The sequence below is a fragment of the Thamnophis sirtalis genome, unplaced genomic scaffold (assembly GCF_051295495.1).
Source record: "Thamnophis sirtalis isolate CommonGarterSnake01/CBP01778 unplaced genomic scaffold, rThaSir2_p1.2 scaffold_15, whole genome shotgun sequence".
Classification (NCBI taxonomy): Eukaryota; Metazoa; Chordata; class Lepidosauria; order Squamata; family Natricidae; genus Thamnophis; species Thamnophis sirtalis.
Window position 1 is genome coordinate 28467032 of NW_028261395.1, and position 18538 is coordinate 28485569.

General features: G+C 43.2%; 1 protein-coding gene across 26 annotated transcripts in view; it reads right to left on the reverse strand.

Annotated features, from left to right (window-relative positions):
- Window positions 1–18538, reverse strand: part of SORBS1 (sorbin and SH3 domain containing 1) — a 127858-nt gene that overhangs the window by 64972 nt on the left and 44348 nt on the right. For 22 of the 26 annotated variants that reach the window (XM_087702578.1, XM_087702583.1, XM_087702579.1 and 19 more), the window contains 5 exons: window positions 17801–17860; window positions 15245–15367; window positions 8782–8817; window positions 8559–8659; window positions 5724–6101 (listed from right to left, as the gene is read on the reverse strand). In XM_087702578.1, coding sequence (XP_087558704.1) covers window positions 5724–6101; window positions 8559–8659; window positions 8782–8817; window positions 15245–15367; window positions 17801–17860 — 698 coding nt within the window. Of the gene's footprint in view, window positions 1–5723; window positions 6102–8558; window positions 8660–8781; window positions 8818–9027; window positions 9099–9122; window positions 9383–15244; window positions 15368–17800; window positions 17861–18538 lie in introns of those variants that run through there. The other 4 variants (XM_087702575.1, XM_087702591.1, XM_087702588.1 and 1 more) reach the window with 4 other exon arrangements.

An 18538-nucleotide genomic window follows, 5' to 3' on the forward strand; every position in this document is an offset into this window, starting at 1 on the left:
GAAAAAGCAAATAAGTAAGTGGAACAGTTCAACGGAATCCACCAGGACAAGACATTGCTTTCACACAATGTCTTTCTTGGTACAGTGTGCACACACAGAAAAAAAAGGATAAGTAATTACATTCTGGGCCAGAAACAGGGAAAGTGAATACACAAGAGTTGGTGGCAGGAGTGATTGTTTGGGCACATGCAAGTCTCGAGCTTCGTGAGCTGTCTCTACTTTAGAGAGAAGGTTGGCCATGCTGTTTGCAAGCAATTAGCCAGCAGGATGTTAGTAAAACCAGGAGTGCGTGAGGGAGGAATAATGCGGAGTCAGTCAGGACAAAGTGGTGACCCATTCCAGTTTGGAGACTGATAAAAAAACTTGGTCAGCCAGTGGCAGAATCTCTTCATTTGTGGCAAGAGAAATACCCATACTGCTTCCAGCATAAAACAGTCTGAGCCCATATAGTCATAATGAACAGGGGTGCAGAGGTGGGTTTCTACCAGTTCGGACCGGTTCGGCCGAGTAAGTAGTAACGTGGCCCGCCACGTCCCCGAACTGGTTCCATCGGCAGCGCCATAGGTACCACCATCTTGTTTTTTACTACTGCGCATGCGCGCATAGCGTGCATCAAGCGCGCCCACATGTGAAGCACGGCCCTAAGCAAACTGGCAGTAATAGAAGCCAGAACCCACCACTACAAGGGTGGTATTCACTTACTTTCCCTACCAGTTCGCAAATGTGAGCACGCGTGCCCCGTCCAAGCATATGGGCTTGGCCTTCCACACATGCGCTTTGGATTGAAAACGTGCCTAAATGGCATAACATAGAGCTGGGGCGGGAGGGGGCACGTGCAATTTCCACTACTGGTTCAGGTGAACCAGTCTGAACCAGCTGAATAGCACCTCTGATTCTGAAGGTTGAAACCCAAAACATCTGGAAATGTTTTTTCCAAGCTGAGACTGAAAACAACTGTTTAGGGTCCTGCACAGATAATCCGTAATTGGACTGTTGATTTGTATTTTGTTGGCGCTCCAAAATAAATTAACTATACCTTGACCAGCTGAGCAACTGCTACTATCTGAGATTCAGTGAAGTCATACCCGGAGACAGAATAGTGGGAGGCAGGTGGAGTGGCCATGAAAGAGGACAGCTCAGTGAGCTGCCACTCTGGATTGGACTCTGCTGCCAGGAAGAGACCACGAGAGGGAAAACTGAAAGAATCCATGACCGGAGGCTGATCCTCTCACTGGCAAGGATCTATCTGGATCCCTGAATTTAAAATCTCACCCCCACCTCAATGTAATTCGAATGTGCTATGTTTGTGCTTCAGCCATGCTTGCCTGGTTTCTGTGACCCAAGGATGAAGGGAAGCATCATCCACAATGGCAATAACCTTTCATTGACTGAAAATCTGATTGAAAAAGTATCCAAGATGGAAAGGCTGTACCATCTGTTCAATAGTAGCAGAAGCAAGAGCAACTTCAGACTGGTACAGTAGAGTCTAGATCAAGTTCAAGCAATCCCTCTGGGGCATTTTTAATACATTGCCAGATGCTATTGATTGGTTCATCTATTGTATTTAGATGACAGCATGAGATATTCCAAGGGTTGGATGACCAACTCCAGCATCAGTAGTGGTATTCAGACGGTTTGGACCGGTTCAGGCGAACTGGTAGTCGTGACCTGGCCCGCACCTGTCCTGGCCTTATGTCGTCCTATTTAGCCACATTTTCTAAGCCTTGTGCATGTGTGCAAGCCGCGCTCACAAGCAGAGCGCATGTGTGGAAGGCTGCACATATGCACAGAAGGCACACGCGGTCACGAAGCAAGTGAGAGTGCTTATACACGCACTCATGGTTTCGGTGCACAGCAAACCCCTGGTAAAATTATGTGAAACATACAAACAAACCTGTAATATATACCCATCAACCAGGATCCTCAGTAATAGTTCTCCAGGTAGAGGCATTTTGACCCTTATCATTCATGCAGAATTGATGGAATACCTTGTCTTTTCCAACCTGAACTCCTTCCTTATGGACTTCCCCAATCTAACACAGCAATGAGCCTTCAGACCTACCCACTTGCATGCTGCCAACATATAGCTGATGGTCCCTCTAACACTAACTTATCTGGGTCATACTCATAACTAGACATTGTAAGACAAAAAGAAATGTTACTCTCATAAACCTGGAATGTCAGGTTGCACGGACTCTGTGTTCAAATCTATAGCTAGCACTCTTGGCTACAAAAGATTTCCCGAGAAAACAGAGATCCTTGGGGCAATTTTCCTAATAACACAATTTGAGTCACCATGGATTTTAGGCAGTGAACATCAACATCCTCACAAACATAGACTTCAAGCCATCAAAGAGCATCCTCACTAATACCAATACACTATGCCTAGCCATTGGACTGTGGGACTTTGCATTCATCCTTAACACTTCACTTTGGGTAATAATTTATACCTGCAAATCAATGGCCCAGCCATGGGCAGACACATCACTCCTCATATACCATCATCTTCATGTTGACCCAGAACACACTTTTCTTAAGATTGTTATTTGTCTTGCATGGGACATGGATCTGCCTTCTGTTTTTCCCTCCCTCCCCACCTCATTACAATTTAATGGCTGCAGCTCATAAAAGCTAATCCCTTAAAATTTCTGAGTTGAAAAAATGTGCTACCAGACTCCTTCTGATCCATAACTACATAATGGTTCATTTGGATGAATGACACTGAGTCTTTTGCATATGTCATCTGGGATGCTTTTGCTTATGGAAGAGAACTGATATGGCTGAATGGCTCGTTACCCTTTGACTGATGCTGCTCACATTTTTAAGATAATTGGATGTCTCTTTCTCAGGGGTAGAGCAGTACTTTAATGATGCTCACAGGTAATGGAGACCTTATGCATTCCTTAGTCTTGGCACCACCTCAAATGCAGTGGGTCTCACTCAGACACAACCCCTCAATCCTCAACATTCTTGGCTTGCTCCTTTGTGGCCCACCAGCAGCCAGTGGAGGTGGCAGCAGATTTGGACAATGGGGAGGTGGGGAGGAGCATGGGCCAGTCCTGGAGGCTGGGGAAGGCTTGGACGAGGGCTCTGCCTTGGAGGCAAGATGGGGCTGAGGCTGTCTGGCAGTGATCAGGTGCCTATGGAGCTAGACAGCAGTGAGGAAGAGGAACAGCTGGAGCCTGTTCCCAGTGTGCACATGCGCAGAGCTGCCAGAAGAAAAGAACAATTCAGAAATCAGGGTCGACTTGGGAGTAAAGCCACAGGTGGAAGGTGATTAGCCCCTCCCATAGGAAATAAAAGAGGAGCGAAAGGGGAGTGGGCTTTTGCAGGAAACAATTCGTTCATTCATTCGGTCATTAGATTCATTTCAGGAGTGTGAAGATCTGTCCGTGACTCTCAGAGACTCTGTGCCCAGTCTTTCCTTGCACAGCACCTTATTTGGAAAATATTCACATGGCAGCTTTCCAAGTTAGATAAGGTCTGTAGTCATAATTACTCTTTTGGAAGACTGTTTGCCAGGCTGAATGTGAATGAGAGGAATTCACATTCGTTTAATAAAAGGGGTTTTGTCAGGACCAGGACTCTGCTTCATGCTTTTTGGGGAAGCCTAGGTCAGAACAGGCCTTTCCACATCATAACACAGCTCATAGTAATGCTCAGGTGGGATTAGCTGATTATGAGGCCTCTCATACCCACACATGGATGGATGGATGGATGGAAGAGATACTTTGGTCTAGAGAGAAGAGGACATTCAAACCTCTAATCATTGTCTGTCTACCTGAAGAGCAAGGTGTGGAAGTTTGACTTTATGTATATGTTTATATGTATGTATCCTGCAAAAGAAAACAAGTGTGGCGGGTAAATAAAAAGTGCAACTCTCAAAAAGAGTTGATAATACTATGAGGCTGCAAACCCAAATAGTGTTAAATATGATGAGGGTTTGCATGTATTCATTTCATTTGTATTGATTTATATTCTGCCCATTCTCAAATGGTTTTGGAATTCAGTGATGGATGGAGAAACTGAAATTCAAAACCGGCAACACAATCCTCCTAAACATTTCTTAAAGACTCGAATAAAAATATTGGTTTTCAAACCCATTTAAACCTTAAGCGCAGTTTGTTCCATGCTGGTCCCACCATGGATAAAGTAGAATTTAATATTGGTTGTAAATATAGCAGGGCGGCTACATCCAATCACCATCCTTTCTACTGCACCCTGCCCGTATTTCTGATCCATCCTCAAAGGCTACTCCACAAATAATGCACTGCATATTTCCTAACATTCCTGGCACAGTATGTTCTAAGGAAAGGAAAGGCAATCTGTCCTAAGACATCAGATACTTCCATCTAACCCAATCCCAGTGGTATGCTAGAGAGCATCTTAGGCCTAAGTTGCCTTTAGCCAAATAGGGTGCTTTATGGCTGGTCCTAAGACAGCCATTTTGTGAACAGGTAGGTCTTCTGTTACAATCATTTGGAGTGGGTCCACTTCACGCCCTCGTTGCAACCTTCCTAAATTTTGCACTCCTAACCTAAGCCAGGAATAATTAAGCTTGCCGGGCCCAAAATCTGGATTACTTCCCAGGGTATTTCTAGCAAGAATGTATCTGAGGAAGGCCCATCTTTCTCCTGTGTCATTTAGGATGAGTCTTTTCTCCACTCTTAGGGAAGAAAAACCTTCTCTGTGCCATTTTTGGATGAAAATATTTCTTTTCCCTCCCTGATCTGATTCAATTATTTTGTCTAGTCCAGAAGGAGAGATATGGATGTAACACTTTATGTTGGCCATGGAGAAAGGTGCTGTCCTGTAGAAAAGGACCTCTTGAGGACAGAGGAGGGATTGAAAAATTTTAACAACCTTTTCTCTGCCTGATTGCTGGGTGGGCATGGCCATGGTGGGTGTGGCCTACTCAGCCTCCTGCACCACAGTGTGTGTGAGGGATGTTTTTACCCTCCGCAGGCTCCGGAGGTGAAAACGGCCTCCCCTGGGCTCCAGAGGCCCTCCAAAGGCCGGAAACGGGCCCATTTGTGGACTTCCAGGAGGCCTGTTTTTCATCCTCCCCAGGCTCCAGATGTATTCTTCGAGCCTCCAGGAGGGCAAAAATGGCCTCCCCCGGGCTCCAGGGGCCTTCCAGAGGCCAGAAACGAGCCCATTTCCGGACTTCCAGGAGGACTTCCTCCCTCTCAAGAGCCTCCACACGGGCCTTGCACTTACCTGGCATCCCAAATGGGCCACGTGGAGACTCCTGGGAGGGGTGGAGCAAGGTGGGCAGGGCCAGCCAGTCCTTGCAATTACCGGTTCGGCAAACCAGATGTAAAATAAGCATCTAGTTCACCCAAACCGGTCCAAACTGGCTGAATCCCTCCCCTGCCTGAGGAGATGGGGAAAACTCATGGACAATTAATCCAGATGCTCCTTATTCGTGATCTAAGGCTTCTTCTAGCATGCATTTTAGCTGTAACATACTGGTTACAGCTAAATGCAGAGTTTTCAAATATGAAAAAAAGAGGAAAAGGACAGAACGGCATATTATACAAGGAAAGAGTTTGGAGGTCAGAAGAGACAAACAATATACATGCCACAGAAGAGAAGCAAAAATTTCATGCCACTATCCAAAAAGTGCAGCAAGTCCAGGTTTAGTATGCCAGTGAAAAGTGATTCCAACTTGGGTATACTTAATTTAGCAGTAGACTCAGCATGGGTGTAACAAAGCTTACTGTTTGAAAGACCATTCCTGTGCTTTCAGTCTCCAAAATGCTGCTTGAGGTTTCTGTGGCTGGAGGGATCAGTTGAGGAGGTGGTGATGAGAGTGAAGGTAGCTTTGCCTGAGTGTGTAGTGCAGGCTGAGGTGAAAACAATGGGTACTGGTGACTGGGAATTTTCTGGAGGTGAGGGGGAATGAAATCATCTAGCGTTGGAAGGGCCAGAAGGAAACCAGGAGACACGTCGTTTGAAATTTCTAAACCTTGGTCAAAATGGCGGAGAGGCGCCGGTGAGGTGCTTGGCCTGGCTTCTTCTCTGCCTGGCTGAATCTGTTGGAAAGACCCTGTTATAATCTCAGTTTGAACTGAGGTGGTAGGAGAGGAGGTGGCGGCCTGTGGGAGACAATACCTTCAGATAATAACAGTATTGAGGCACAGGACATTCAAAGACCCCTACCTCAAAGAAAAGACCTGCTCATGAGAGGAACCTTTGTCCAACGTAGCACATTTTACATAGATGACAACTTCTCACATAGCTCTCAAATATCATCCTCAATCAACAGATCAACTTAAATTACCCTCTATCCTCACGTAATGGCACCTTCTGCCAGCTGCTACATTGGCCCTTATCGAAAATAGAAAGAAGTATCAGAAATAAAACTTTGTTCTTTGTGGCATCTCCTGCCCTGTATGCTACTGAGAATGCTACTGAGAAATATGTGGCTTTTTTAAAAAAAAAATCATATTCCCTGGTCAGCCTAAGCCAGTGATCGTGAACCTTTTTGACACCGAACGCCAAAAGTGAGTGCATGTGCTTTGCACACTCGTCTGGGCTGTGACCCAAAAGAGGAGTTGCCCAGGGGGCAAGCGTGCGCCAGAAAATGAACTTCCAAGTTTTTGGTGCGCACCTGCACACCAGCAAGCTAGTCTTCTAGTTGCTGGTGCGCATGAGCCAGTAATCAGCCAGTCATTGGCACCTCATATCCAATCAGATGGCCACAATGAGATGGCCAGCACGCATGCTCATGCCAGAAAATGGAAGACCAGTGCTTCCAGTTGCTGGCACTGTCGCATGCATTAAGGCCAGCTGGTCATCGTGCACACATGCGTGCCAGAAACCCGGAAGAGGAATGGCCAATGCCACGCGTGTCAGGCAACATGGCTCCACGTGCCACTTCGGGCACACGTGCCATAGGTTTGCCATCACGGGCATGGGCCCTAGGACCTTTGCGTGCTCAATTTGCAAAGGAGTCCTTGGAGTTTCCACAAAATGTGAAATATGATGAGAACCTAGAATGTATAGAGAAAAACATGAAAAATAATAATCTTAGAGGCTAAATCCCATGAAGAAGAGTTAAGGGAACTTGCTATGTTGAGCTAAAAAAAAGTGAAAGGGAGACACTGAAAGGCTAGCATAGGAAAGAAGTTGTGGATATAATTTCTATAGTGCCCAAGAATACAATAAGAAGTTTTATAGACAGTCATCTAAATGTGACATAAGGAGTAATTTCCTGACCCTGAGACCCCTTAAACAGTGGAATAGCCTGCCTTGGAGTCAGGGGTGTTCCAACCAGGTTTTCAAGCAAAGGTTTGACAGCCATTTGTCTAAAATGGTCTGAGGATTCTTCCCCTAGATCAGAGGTGTCAATCTCGATTTCATTGAGGGCCGCATCAGGATTATGTCTGACCAGGATGGGCGTAGCCAGCTCGATGTCACTTCTGTTGGGGGCACCTGTGGTGGCCCGAGCACTCTGCCAGCGAAAACGGGCTCCCAGCTCCCTTTTCGGCTGCCACAGCCTCCCGCAACTCTCTGTCAGTGAAAACAGAGCTCAGGCCCTCCCAAGTTCCATTTTTACTGGCAAAGGATTGTAGGAGGCTCTGGCAGCCAAAAAGGGAGCTCAGGAGCCCATTTTTGCTGGCAGAGCACCGCGGGCCAGTTATTCACTGTTCCAGGGTGGCTCCACAGACCAGATCTAAGTACCCCGGGGGGGGGGGGACGACATCCAGCCCCCGAGTCTTGAGTTTGACACCCTTATCCTAGATGGATTGCACCAGAATTCCTTCGAACCCTAGAATTTTATGACACTATAAAATAGAGTGCAATATGCTTTCATAACAACTAGCTGAAACACCAAGGATGCCTTAACAAAATGCATCTGATTAAAAGTGAATCTCACATCTGAATGCGATAAACTATGATTTCTCCTAAATAGTCTAAAATAAAAGTACATTCAGTTAAAGCTATTTTTCCATTACTATGTAATTAATTCATATTTTTATTGCCAAAACCAAACAAGCAAAAAAGAAATTTAGGTTCTAAGAAAAATTGTAAAGAATATTTAAATAAAATTGGACACAGGACCACAGAATTCTCTGCCGTTTCTTACACTGCAGTGAAGCAAATTTTGTTAGAATTTATTTCTATAATGAATCTCTCTGCTATCTAAACTTTCAGATTTAGAAGCAAATTATCTAAACTTGATCCCAGTAAGAGTGTAATTAGACTGGAAGAAGGTTAATGGCTGGGAGAGAAAAAAAAGAAAGAAAGAGCCCTCCTGTATGTTATTATGATGATGAAGATTACGATTCTCGGAAGGCATGTTTTGGAAAGTAGGCAAATCATAATCAAGATTCCAAGTTTATTCTTTTCCGTATTTCAGGCAACCTAGAATACAGTAGACCAAATACAGAAGGATTTCCTAACTGAGATCATGCCTGATGCAACAACTGAATAAATCATTTTGGAAACTGACTAAATGGCTAAACTTACAAGTCAGAGGTACATCTAAGACACACGCATCCCTCGTTATTCACACCCATCTTCTAGGCTTTCAGTTGTCAGCTACTTACGCGTGGCTTGCTCTCTGCGAAGTTTGGTCTTACACTCCAATAATCCTTCACAGACAGAATCTCCCGATTTGAGTCAACACCAGAAAGTCTTCTCCAGCCATCTGCAAAATGAAGACTTTTGGATTATTTAAACAATCCTTAATGGTGAAGATTTAGGCTTGCATAAACAACAGATTGTTTTTTTTTTGAGGAAATAGTAAAAACTGAAGCTTTAAATAATTACCTGTGTTGGTTTCTCCTTGCTGTTCGGCTGAATGAACTGGTGACAAGCATCAGAGAGAATAAGAAAGGGGAAGAGACATCATATTTTAATACAGCAGAGAAAGAGCAGGGAAGAGGACGACTTCATTCTGGAACACTTTCCAGCAAGTCTGCCTAATTCCCATAGAAACATGACTCCTTACAACGCCTGACCTTTACAAACACAAAGCCATAGTTCAGAGTAGTGAAGAAACAATTGTTCACTGACATTTCATTCTAGCACACAAAAAAGGCAGCCAGAGTTCTCAGTTAAGAATTTCAAATGCCACACATTATTGCAAGTGGAAGATTTCAGTATTTAACCTATGATGCAGGCTGGGAGCGGAAAAATGTATCTGTCCTTCATTAGCCTTGCCGGATAAGATGATTGAGAGCTACAAACAAGCAAGTGCATTTAAAAGCACCGATATATCACATGCTATCTTTGTGGAAGCAGCAAGAACGTGAAGCATAGTGTTAACACTTTAAATGCTTGTCTTGTTTATGCTGCTCTGAAATCAGAACAGTGACATCTACAAACTCTCCTTTTTGTCGCTAGAAACATTATCACAGCATTGCAGATTTCTAATCTAGATTTCAGGCAAGTTTGTGGTTCCCTCTTTTTTTTTTTTTTTGCTCCTCACATTTGTCTGTATCTGATTTTGGCACCACATATCTTTCCCACCCTTCTCAAAATATGAGAAAAATAATCTCCCTCGCTCAGCAACACACTTTTCAAAACACAACTAAGAGAATCTGCCTAAGAAACCCTTTTCCATGGTAGGAAATATTCCTTTTTGGGCTGCTGGAATTGTATAGAAAGTGCATGGGGGAAAAGGCCAACCAGCAGCAGCACAAAGAAAGCTGCATAGTAAAGAAACTGAAAAATCAGGCGTGATTAACTTTTCTGGACCACTGAACAACAGTTAATTTTATGTCCTGCCCTCAAAAATAGTCAAAGGCCAAAGGACATATAGAGAGAATAAGAGAGCAGAGCACAAATAGTACTAATTTACAGCTTAAATAAACAGACCTTCTTCATTCCCCAAATATGAATGGGATTATTCCGAAAAGTTTAGAAGGTCGTGAAAACTTCAGCAGTAAAGGCAGTACTTATGAATATATAATTGCTATTTATTTGCTGTACTGTTTTTATTTTATTTATTATTTACTGTTGTTCTGTTGCCCAACAATTGCTTCCTTAAGATAAATTGTTCCAAACCATTGGGGCAAGAATGAAAACATACATTTTGGAAGAATAAACTGATTGGTTTAAAAAAAAAAATATGGCTAAGCTGAATATACTGCATAGTCAAATTAGTCTGTCGGTCTTAGATTCACACCGTTTTTCATTTCTATTTTCCCTCACTTTAAACCTTACAGCAGGGGTGTCAAATTCAATTTCCTTGAGGGCTGCAGAATTGTGTTTAACATCGGGGGAAAGGGAAGGCTGGACATGGCCAGGGTGGGGCAGCCAGCTCAACCTCACTCGTATCGGGGGCGTCTGTGGCAGCCCGATCACTCTGCCAGTGAAAACGGGCTCCCAAGCTCCATTTTTGACTGCAACGGCTTCCTGCAACCCTCTGCCAGCAAAAACAGAGCTCAGGAGGGTCACTCTGTTTTTGCTGGCAGAGGCACCATGGGCCAGTCCTTTGCTGTGTCCAAAGTGGCCCCGCGGGCAGATCTAAGCACCCCGCGGGCCAGATCTGGTTTGACACCCCTGCTTTACAGACGCTGTTTTCAGTGATTTGTCAATGGCAGCCATCAATAAACGCTAACGTTGTTGCTGATTTGGGGCAGAACATTAAAAGCACAACTTGGGTTAGGGGGTAGAGAAGAGGCACCTGTAGCCCTTAGGCTCTCCTCCCTAGGGAAGTTGGAAATGGCATTTGAAAGAAGCATAAAAAAGGAGGGAGGAAAGGAGGAAGAAATCCTCCCCGGATTTTCATGAGGCTAATATCAATGTCCCTTGATTAGTTGAGATACTATCATATGTACCAGCATGTGCAAATCCATGATCAAGCTTACAATTTAGCACCTGGCCTAAAAGGAAGTCAACAAAAAATATGCAATAGCAAGAATTTTACGCTACTGTTTGTTCAGCTCTGCATATAGTTAATGATTTAATAGAATTGGGTGATAAAAGGGGCCAATAAAGAAAAAATGTAGCCTACTGATTCAGTTGTAGAGTTACAACAGAAGAGTTTAGCAAACTTTGGTCATAACAGACAAAGATCTATCCATACTCTATCCATACTCTATCCATTTTTTGTGCAGGAATAAAGTTTCATTTGTGCCCTTTCAAACATGAATAAAATAAAATAAATTACATTTGCATGCATAAAATTCCATTCCCATTTTACAAATGCATATGCATGCATAGAATTCTGTGAGCTGAAGTCCACACATGTTCTTTATTTCCCTTACTATAACGGAAACAGATGGCTAAATACTTTAACAGTACACTGTTTATGTCAGTGCCATGATTTTAAAAAAAATCCATTTCCTACATTACTACATGCCTAGGGAGAATTATGATTATGGGATGGGCAGCAGCTGCTATAGCATGTTATTGTCCTCAGCAGCTATGTAGTAGTTGGCAGTCAAGCAGACTTGATAGGGTTACTGATAACTATGAGAAGGCATCGCAAAAGGACAGGGAATATGACTTTTAACATTATTATTTCATGACCAGAGATTTTAAAAACAAAAACTCCCTAGGGAGAAGACTACAGAAGGACATTGATGATAGTATTATAATATTTTTCTATAAACTAGAAAAAAGACAAAAGAAATAAACATCCAATTTCAATGATCAGAGTTGTCTAATACCAATGGCAATTTAGCAAAAATATTACCAGTGGAGAAATCAGCAAGCAAACAGCAAAGAACTTTCCCATCAGTCTACCCAAAGTTATGAATTTTGTTTACCATTGTGATAGAAGGAGCAGTGATGAAAAATATGGCTTATTGAATCAGCTGTGGAGTCATCACTCACACACACTGTCAGGCTTGCAGCCATCTTTTCTTTTGGGTCTTTGGCCTGCCACACTTTCTATTATTCTATTATGCATTTTCTATTGTGGGAAAATGGGAGGGGAGATTGTAAGGAGTGAGCTGCTATGCAGCCATAACACAAATTCTCCCTAGAAAGCCAAGGTCATCCTTTGTCTCTGCACCTCTGCCCGAACTGGATGGGTGGAACTGCCAGCATGGCAGTAGAGGATTGGACCATGTGATGGACTTGTGGGTATGGGGGCAAGATCTTGAACTTTCAACTGGGTGGGGAAAACCGGGAAGCTTTCAGATTTGGGTTTTCCCACATGTGCCAACATGGCTCTCTTAATAAATTGGAACTTGGAGCAATACTTTGCCTTGGACTCTGATTTACTTTTGGATGTTATTTGGAACCCTCACACACACACAGACACGGACATGCACACACCTTTCATCAACACTGAAGGTAAGGTAATGAACCCTGCTAATTTGAATGCTTTTGGGGGGATATAGGAAAATTATATACTGATAACAGGAACATCAAAGAGCTATGAAGGAGGTCCTTTGGGCAGTAGCATGGAAGATAAGGAAAGCAAGAGTAATATATATATTGGTGCAAAGAGCGCAGGAGAATATATGGAATATTGGTGGTTCACCACTGAACAGTAACACAAGGATGTGTGTTTCCCCTTGGTGATTACTTATGGAGAAATGCATACAGAACGGTTGAGGTAATCTTAACACCATATTGATTGAAATATGAATGTGCGTACTTCTATGTGCAGATGATGCTGTGTTCTTGGCCAAGAACCTGAATGATTTTCAGCCAATAAAAGGGAGGATAGGGGAACAGTGCAACAAGAATTATGAACTTGCACTTGTATTGAAGTTGCACTTTAAGAGAACTGACTTCAACACACTAAGATAGAGTTTAGGGAGGATTTCAGGGACGGAAATCCTAAAGAGGAAAACAAGATGCTTGGGAAATTGAAAAATGAGATTATAAAAGCCCAATCAACACAATACCACAGGGAAAGAAAACAAGAGACCTCAGAAATAGCCAGCATGACTTCATAAAGAACTCTCTAACAAACGGAGAGGAGGGGAAAAGGACAAGTATAGAAAATGGAAAGAGGAACATATAACTAAAACACACTACCAGCAAATAATCCAAATCTGCGAGGACCAAGTCAGGAAAGCTAAGGTGCAAAATGAACAAATGCATGCAATAAATGCTCAAAATAATTTTAGAAATGTTTCTTTCAACATATAAAAAGCAAAAAAAAAAAAAAAGTCAAGGAAATGATTGGTCCATGATTGAGAGATGATGGCAAGGAGGTAACGGGAAGCCTTTGGAGAGCGAAAATGAAAGTCAGCTGGCCAGCGCGCTGGAGCTGATAGGGCAACGCCTTGCATGCCCTAACAAATGGCTCCATGTGCCACCTGTGGCATGCGTGCCGTAGGTTCACCATCACAGATATAGGGTCTCTTGCTTGATCAGGGTGTTGGACTAGAAAACATCCAAGGCAGGCATGAAATCCTCCTACCTCTGCTACCAGTTCAGAAAAGGGACCTCGCACGTGGTGCTTTTTCGCATGCACAGAGCGTCTGTGATGACGTCTGGGTGAATGAGCGGAGTCTCCCACCACTGCAGCTACCAGTTCGGCCGAACCAGGGAGAACCAGCAGAATACCACCTCTGATCCAAGATCCCTTCCAACCCTATAATTCTATGTTCTCTGAATTAATGATTTATGGATTTGGGGGTTACAAAGGGTCAAAGAAGAAGGGAAAATAATAAAATAGCAACTGATAGAAATAAGCGCAGGAATCATAATTCTGTTTTCTTTCTTTTTTCTTTTTATACTTTTTCTTTTTTATATACTACCGTGTTTCCCCAAAAATATGACATGTCCTGAAAATAAGGCCATGCCAGATTTTTGGGATGGGCAAAAATATAAGTCCTCTTCCGAAAATAAGTCCCCTTGGACAACACCCCCCCTCCCCTCCGGCCAGGCAGAGTACCATTCACCGACCTAGTGGTATCCTGAAGGTGCCAAACCATGGGATCCGGGGGAGGGCATAGGCACTTGTGCGGCTTGGCACCTTTAGGATACCTCTAGGTCGATGAGTGATGCTCTGTCCGGCTGGAGAGGGGGGTTGCCGGGCGCTGCTTGTGAGCGTAGTCACCTCATGGATGCTATGTTGCACTGCTGCAACAGAAGTGTAACATAACCGTTTGTCTCTGAGGCTGTGCCCGGCTCTTCAGGAGCTCACTCGCAAGAGAGCAGCCGCCCGGCAACCCCAAAACAATAAGCCTCCCCCCAATAAGGGCAAGGCTATATTTTGGGGGTCAAAAGAAATACCTTGTCTTATTTTTGGGGAAACACGGAATATACTAAAAATTCTATTTTTAAAAAAGTATGAATATGCATATGGATGTTGAAGAAAAAAGGATAGCTTGAAAGATTACAAAGTAAGGAGAGGCGTTATGTGAATGGAATGAATATACCGAAAGCTACACTGAATTATTTTCTTTTTTCATCTTCTGCCTTCAGTTTCTTCACTCCTTTTTTCTACACTTTGTATAGTAGTGCTTACCCAGAAATTAACAGTGTGATGACTCTATGTCATCATGATTACAAAAATATCCTAGAGAATGGCACGTCCTGCTCAGTACCCATTTAAATATTCTTGCTCAGAGTTTGTTTACTATAATTATATATATATCTTTCTAAGAGAACACAACAAAATGCCATTGTAGTGAGATATCATAACCATTCAAGTAGAAGATATTTCTCCTTCCCACAAAAGATCACTAGAATAAAAACAGGATTTCTTGAGCTTCTATGTAAGTTGATTTTTAAAACATTACCTTAATGTGAGTTGTTTTACTAATCCTGAAATAATGAATTCAAGTATTTCACATAAACTTAAAATGCACAGTGAATTTCTGAGACGTTATTCTCATGTTCAATTGCTGATTCTTTATTTCACTTAAATTTGCACTGTGTATTTGAAATGTTTGCTCATTTGCAATTATATTCTCTAATCCATCCTTCAGATTCAGCTAAACATTTAATCAATCCAATCCCAGCATGGACATTTGAGTTAACAATCTACATGCTTAATTTTGGGGTGCACTTTTTAAACCAGGGACTTAATTATTAACCCAATCAGGAGTGGTATTTACTTACCTTCTCTATTGGTTCGCAAATGTGAGCGCACGCATGCACTCAGCCTTCTGTGCATGCGCTTTGGCTAAAAAAAGTGCCTAAATGGAATACCATAGAGCCGGAGTGGATGGGCGGGGCCAGCCATTATTTCCGCTACAGGTTCGGGTGAACCGGTCCGAACCAGCAGAATACCACCTCTGAACCCAATCAAGGATTATAGGATCAATAAATCATTTTGCTTTTTTGTGTTATGATCTCCCAGACTGGGTCTTACTTTTGGGATGCTGGCTGTCTTGTGTAGACTTTGGATGGCTAACCCGGGGACTCTTCTCAGAAGCTGGAGACGCCCAAAGGGTCACAGCTCCTTTTCCAGTGCAGATTTTGCCTGATTCCTGATCTACAGGGGGGGAAAAAGTTTAGAATATGTTGAGACCTGAAAGTAATTTGAAATCATCAATAGTCATACACGATGATTATTTTATTATTAACTTAAAGCGAATGGATTTATTCACGATCCTGCTTAATTTATTTATCATTCCATGCTTAAGTTTGTGTAATATAAATAGATTACTGTAGCATTTTCACAGGTTTGTATCCTGCTTTTCTTTCAAGATGGCTATTCTTCCAATATCATTCTATCCGACTCCATCTTATCCTTATAGCAATCCTATGAGACATGCTAGAGTAGGGGTGGCAAACTCGATTTCATTGAGGGCTGCATCAGGGCTGTGTTTGACCTCAGGAGGCCAGGGTGGGCGTGGCCAGCTTGACATCACTTGTGTCGGGGGCACCTGTGGCAGCCCGAGTGCTCTGCCAGAGAAAATGGTCTCCCGAGCTCCATTTTCGGCTGCGACAGCCTCCTGCCATTCTCTGCCAGCAAAAACGGAACAGCCTTCCTGAGCTCCATTTTTGCTAGCAGAGGCACCATGGGCCAGTCCTTCGCTGTTTCCAAGGTGGCCCCACAGGCCAGATCTAAGCATCCCACTGGCCAGATCCAGGCCGCGGGCCTTGAGTTTAACACCCCTGTGCTAGACTAAGGCTTAGTAATCACCCAGTAGCAAGACGCACACACCTTAACTGTGTGAAGATTTGAATATGGGACTCCTCAGTTATAGCCCAACAGTTCAAGAATCAAATTTCCAAATCAAAATAATAGTTCGAACCGCTGAACTACTGACTTTTCTGATCAACAACTCATTGTCTTAGCTGCAGAGCCACTGCGTCCCCAACTCTTCTATAATCTAAGCGAAACCAAATTTAAAATGTGGATAAAATTGAATCCATTCAGCTCCTTATGGATTTTCATTTTTACTCCTTGGGATCCACCTGAAACTACCATCAAATCATAAATCTCCTCCACCTAATACTTGTGATGCCAACAGAATTTTGCACCACCATGCTACAGGGACTGTGGTACTGAGGCACAAATATTCACAAATTTTCATAATTTTAACATGGAATTCATCTTTAAATACTATCAAGTTAAACATCCCATATCCCTTTTGATTTCCCACCCTTCTAGGCAGGCAGTCACTGTATTAAACTTTGCACACAGTAAAGGTCCAGGCGGCAGGGGGGGGGGGATCTGGGTAGAATAGATAAACAGATTAAGTTTAAAGTTCTTTACTAACAAAAGCAGGCCTGTTTCATCCCAAGCATCAGAGTTTCCAGCAGAGAAGAACTTCTGAAAAGCTGCCAGACCACTCCCAGAAGAGGTCATCCAGCATGATCCAGATGAATCACTAGCTTTTACACATATCTAATTGCTAGACAATGAGCTAAAAATAAAATAAGGTAATTCTAACAGTGCCAATATCTATTTTTCCCACTGGTTGATTTTCCCTTTTCTCACATTCTACTGCAACTATATTGAAGTTCTTCCTCTAGATAGCCTTTTAACTGATGAATTTTCTGTTCAGTTTTGCTTTGATCTGTCGATCTGTTTATTTATAGCAGGGGTATCAAAATCAAGGCCTGGGGGGAGGGGGGATATGGCCCATGGGGTACTTAGATCTGGCCTGTGGGGTCACCCTGGAAACAGCGAAGGACTGGCCTGTGGTGCTTCTGGTAGTGAAAATGGCCTCCTGAGCTCCATTTGTTTTGGCTGCCATAGCCTCCTGCAACCCTTTGCCAGTGAAAACAGAACTCGTGACTCCCGAACTTAGTTTTCATTGGCAGAGGGTTTACAGGAGGCCGTGACAGCGAAAAATGGAGCTTGGGAGCCCATTTTTGCTAGCAGAACGCTAGGACCACCACAGGTGCCCCGGACAGGAGTGACGTTGAACTGGCCACGCCCACCCTGGTCACACCCACATGCGTCCCCTGAGGTCAAACAACCCTGATGCGGCCCTCAATGAAATCGAGTTGACACTCTTGATTTATGGAATCTGACTATTCTTTACAGAGCTGCCCATCGGTGATTCTGGGTGGTTTGATTCCATACAAGCAGGAAAACTGCTCCATCCAGCAATGGCAAACTGTACTTTGAATTTGATGTAAGAGCTAGATGACTTTGGCTGATCTTGAAAAATTAAGCAAGGTTGGACCTCTGATGATAACGGAACACAGAGCTGGGAAGAAGACTGAGAAAAATGGGACATGGGAAATCATACAAATTACCACAGAAACTTCACAGATATGTCAGAAATGATGGATGAGTTGAAAAACACTTCGTCTACACTCATTTTTTAAATTAACTTTGAGAAATTAGTATTCAGCTTTTCCTGGGAGTTTAATTATGCATATATAAATGCTGTGCATATAATTAAACCAAAAAACAGCAACTGCCCCGTGGCATTAAGTACTAGAAATATCTTTGGATTTCACAAACCTTTCTCATGTTGGTTTATATTTAGTGCTAGTCCATTCACAACATCAGCTTTTTCGGTTTCTGTAAAATTAGCAGATATGATCAGTATAATATTCTCACAATATGGTTACATCGGGTTAGTAAAACAGCTAAACAACTATACTCAGTGCAGGAAAAAACCCAGCAAAAATGACAAAGAAGAAACTTGGATAAGAATAGTTTATGTAGTTGTCTTTCTAGAGCAGGTGTGTCAAACTCAATTTCATTGAGGGCCACATCAGGGTTGTGTTTGACCTCTGGAGGCCAGGGTGGGTGTGGCCAGCTCAACGTTATTCGTGTCGGGGCGCCTGTGGTGGCCCGAGTGCTCTGCCAGAGTAAACAGGCTCCTGAGCTCCATTTTAGATTCCAATGGCCTCCTGCAATCCTCTGCCAGCGAAAATGGAGCTCAGGAAGGCCACTCTGTTTTCGCTGGCAGGCCAGTCTTTGGCTGTTTCCTGGGTGGCCCTGTGGACCAGATCTAAACACCCCACGGGCTGGATCCAGCCCCCAGGCCTTGAGTTTGACACCCCTGTTCTAGAGAGGTTGTCAAACCCTCTCTAGAACTATTATGTTCCTGCTTAACATGTATACATACCATCTAATGAATTCATTAATTGCTGGTGTTAAATATTTTTTATTATTCGTGAAAAAGATACAGCAAAAGTTAAAACTTGGCCCAAAAATTGGCAGGGAAAAAACTGTCAGAGAAAAAGAAAGCAA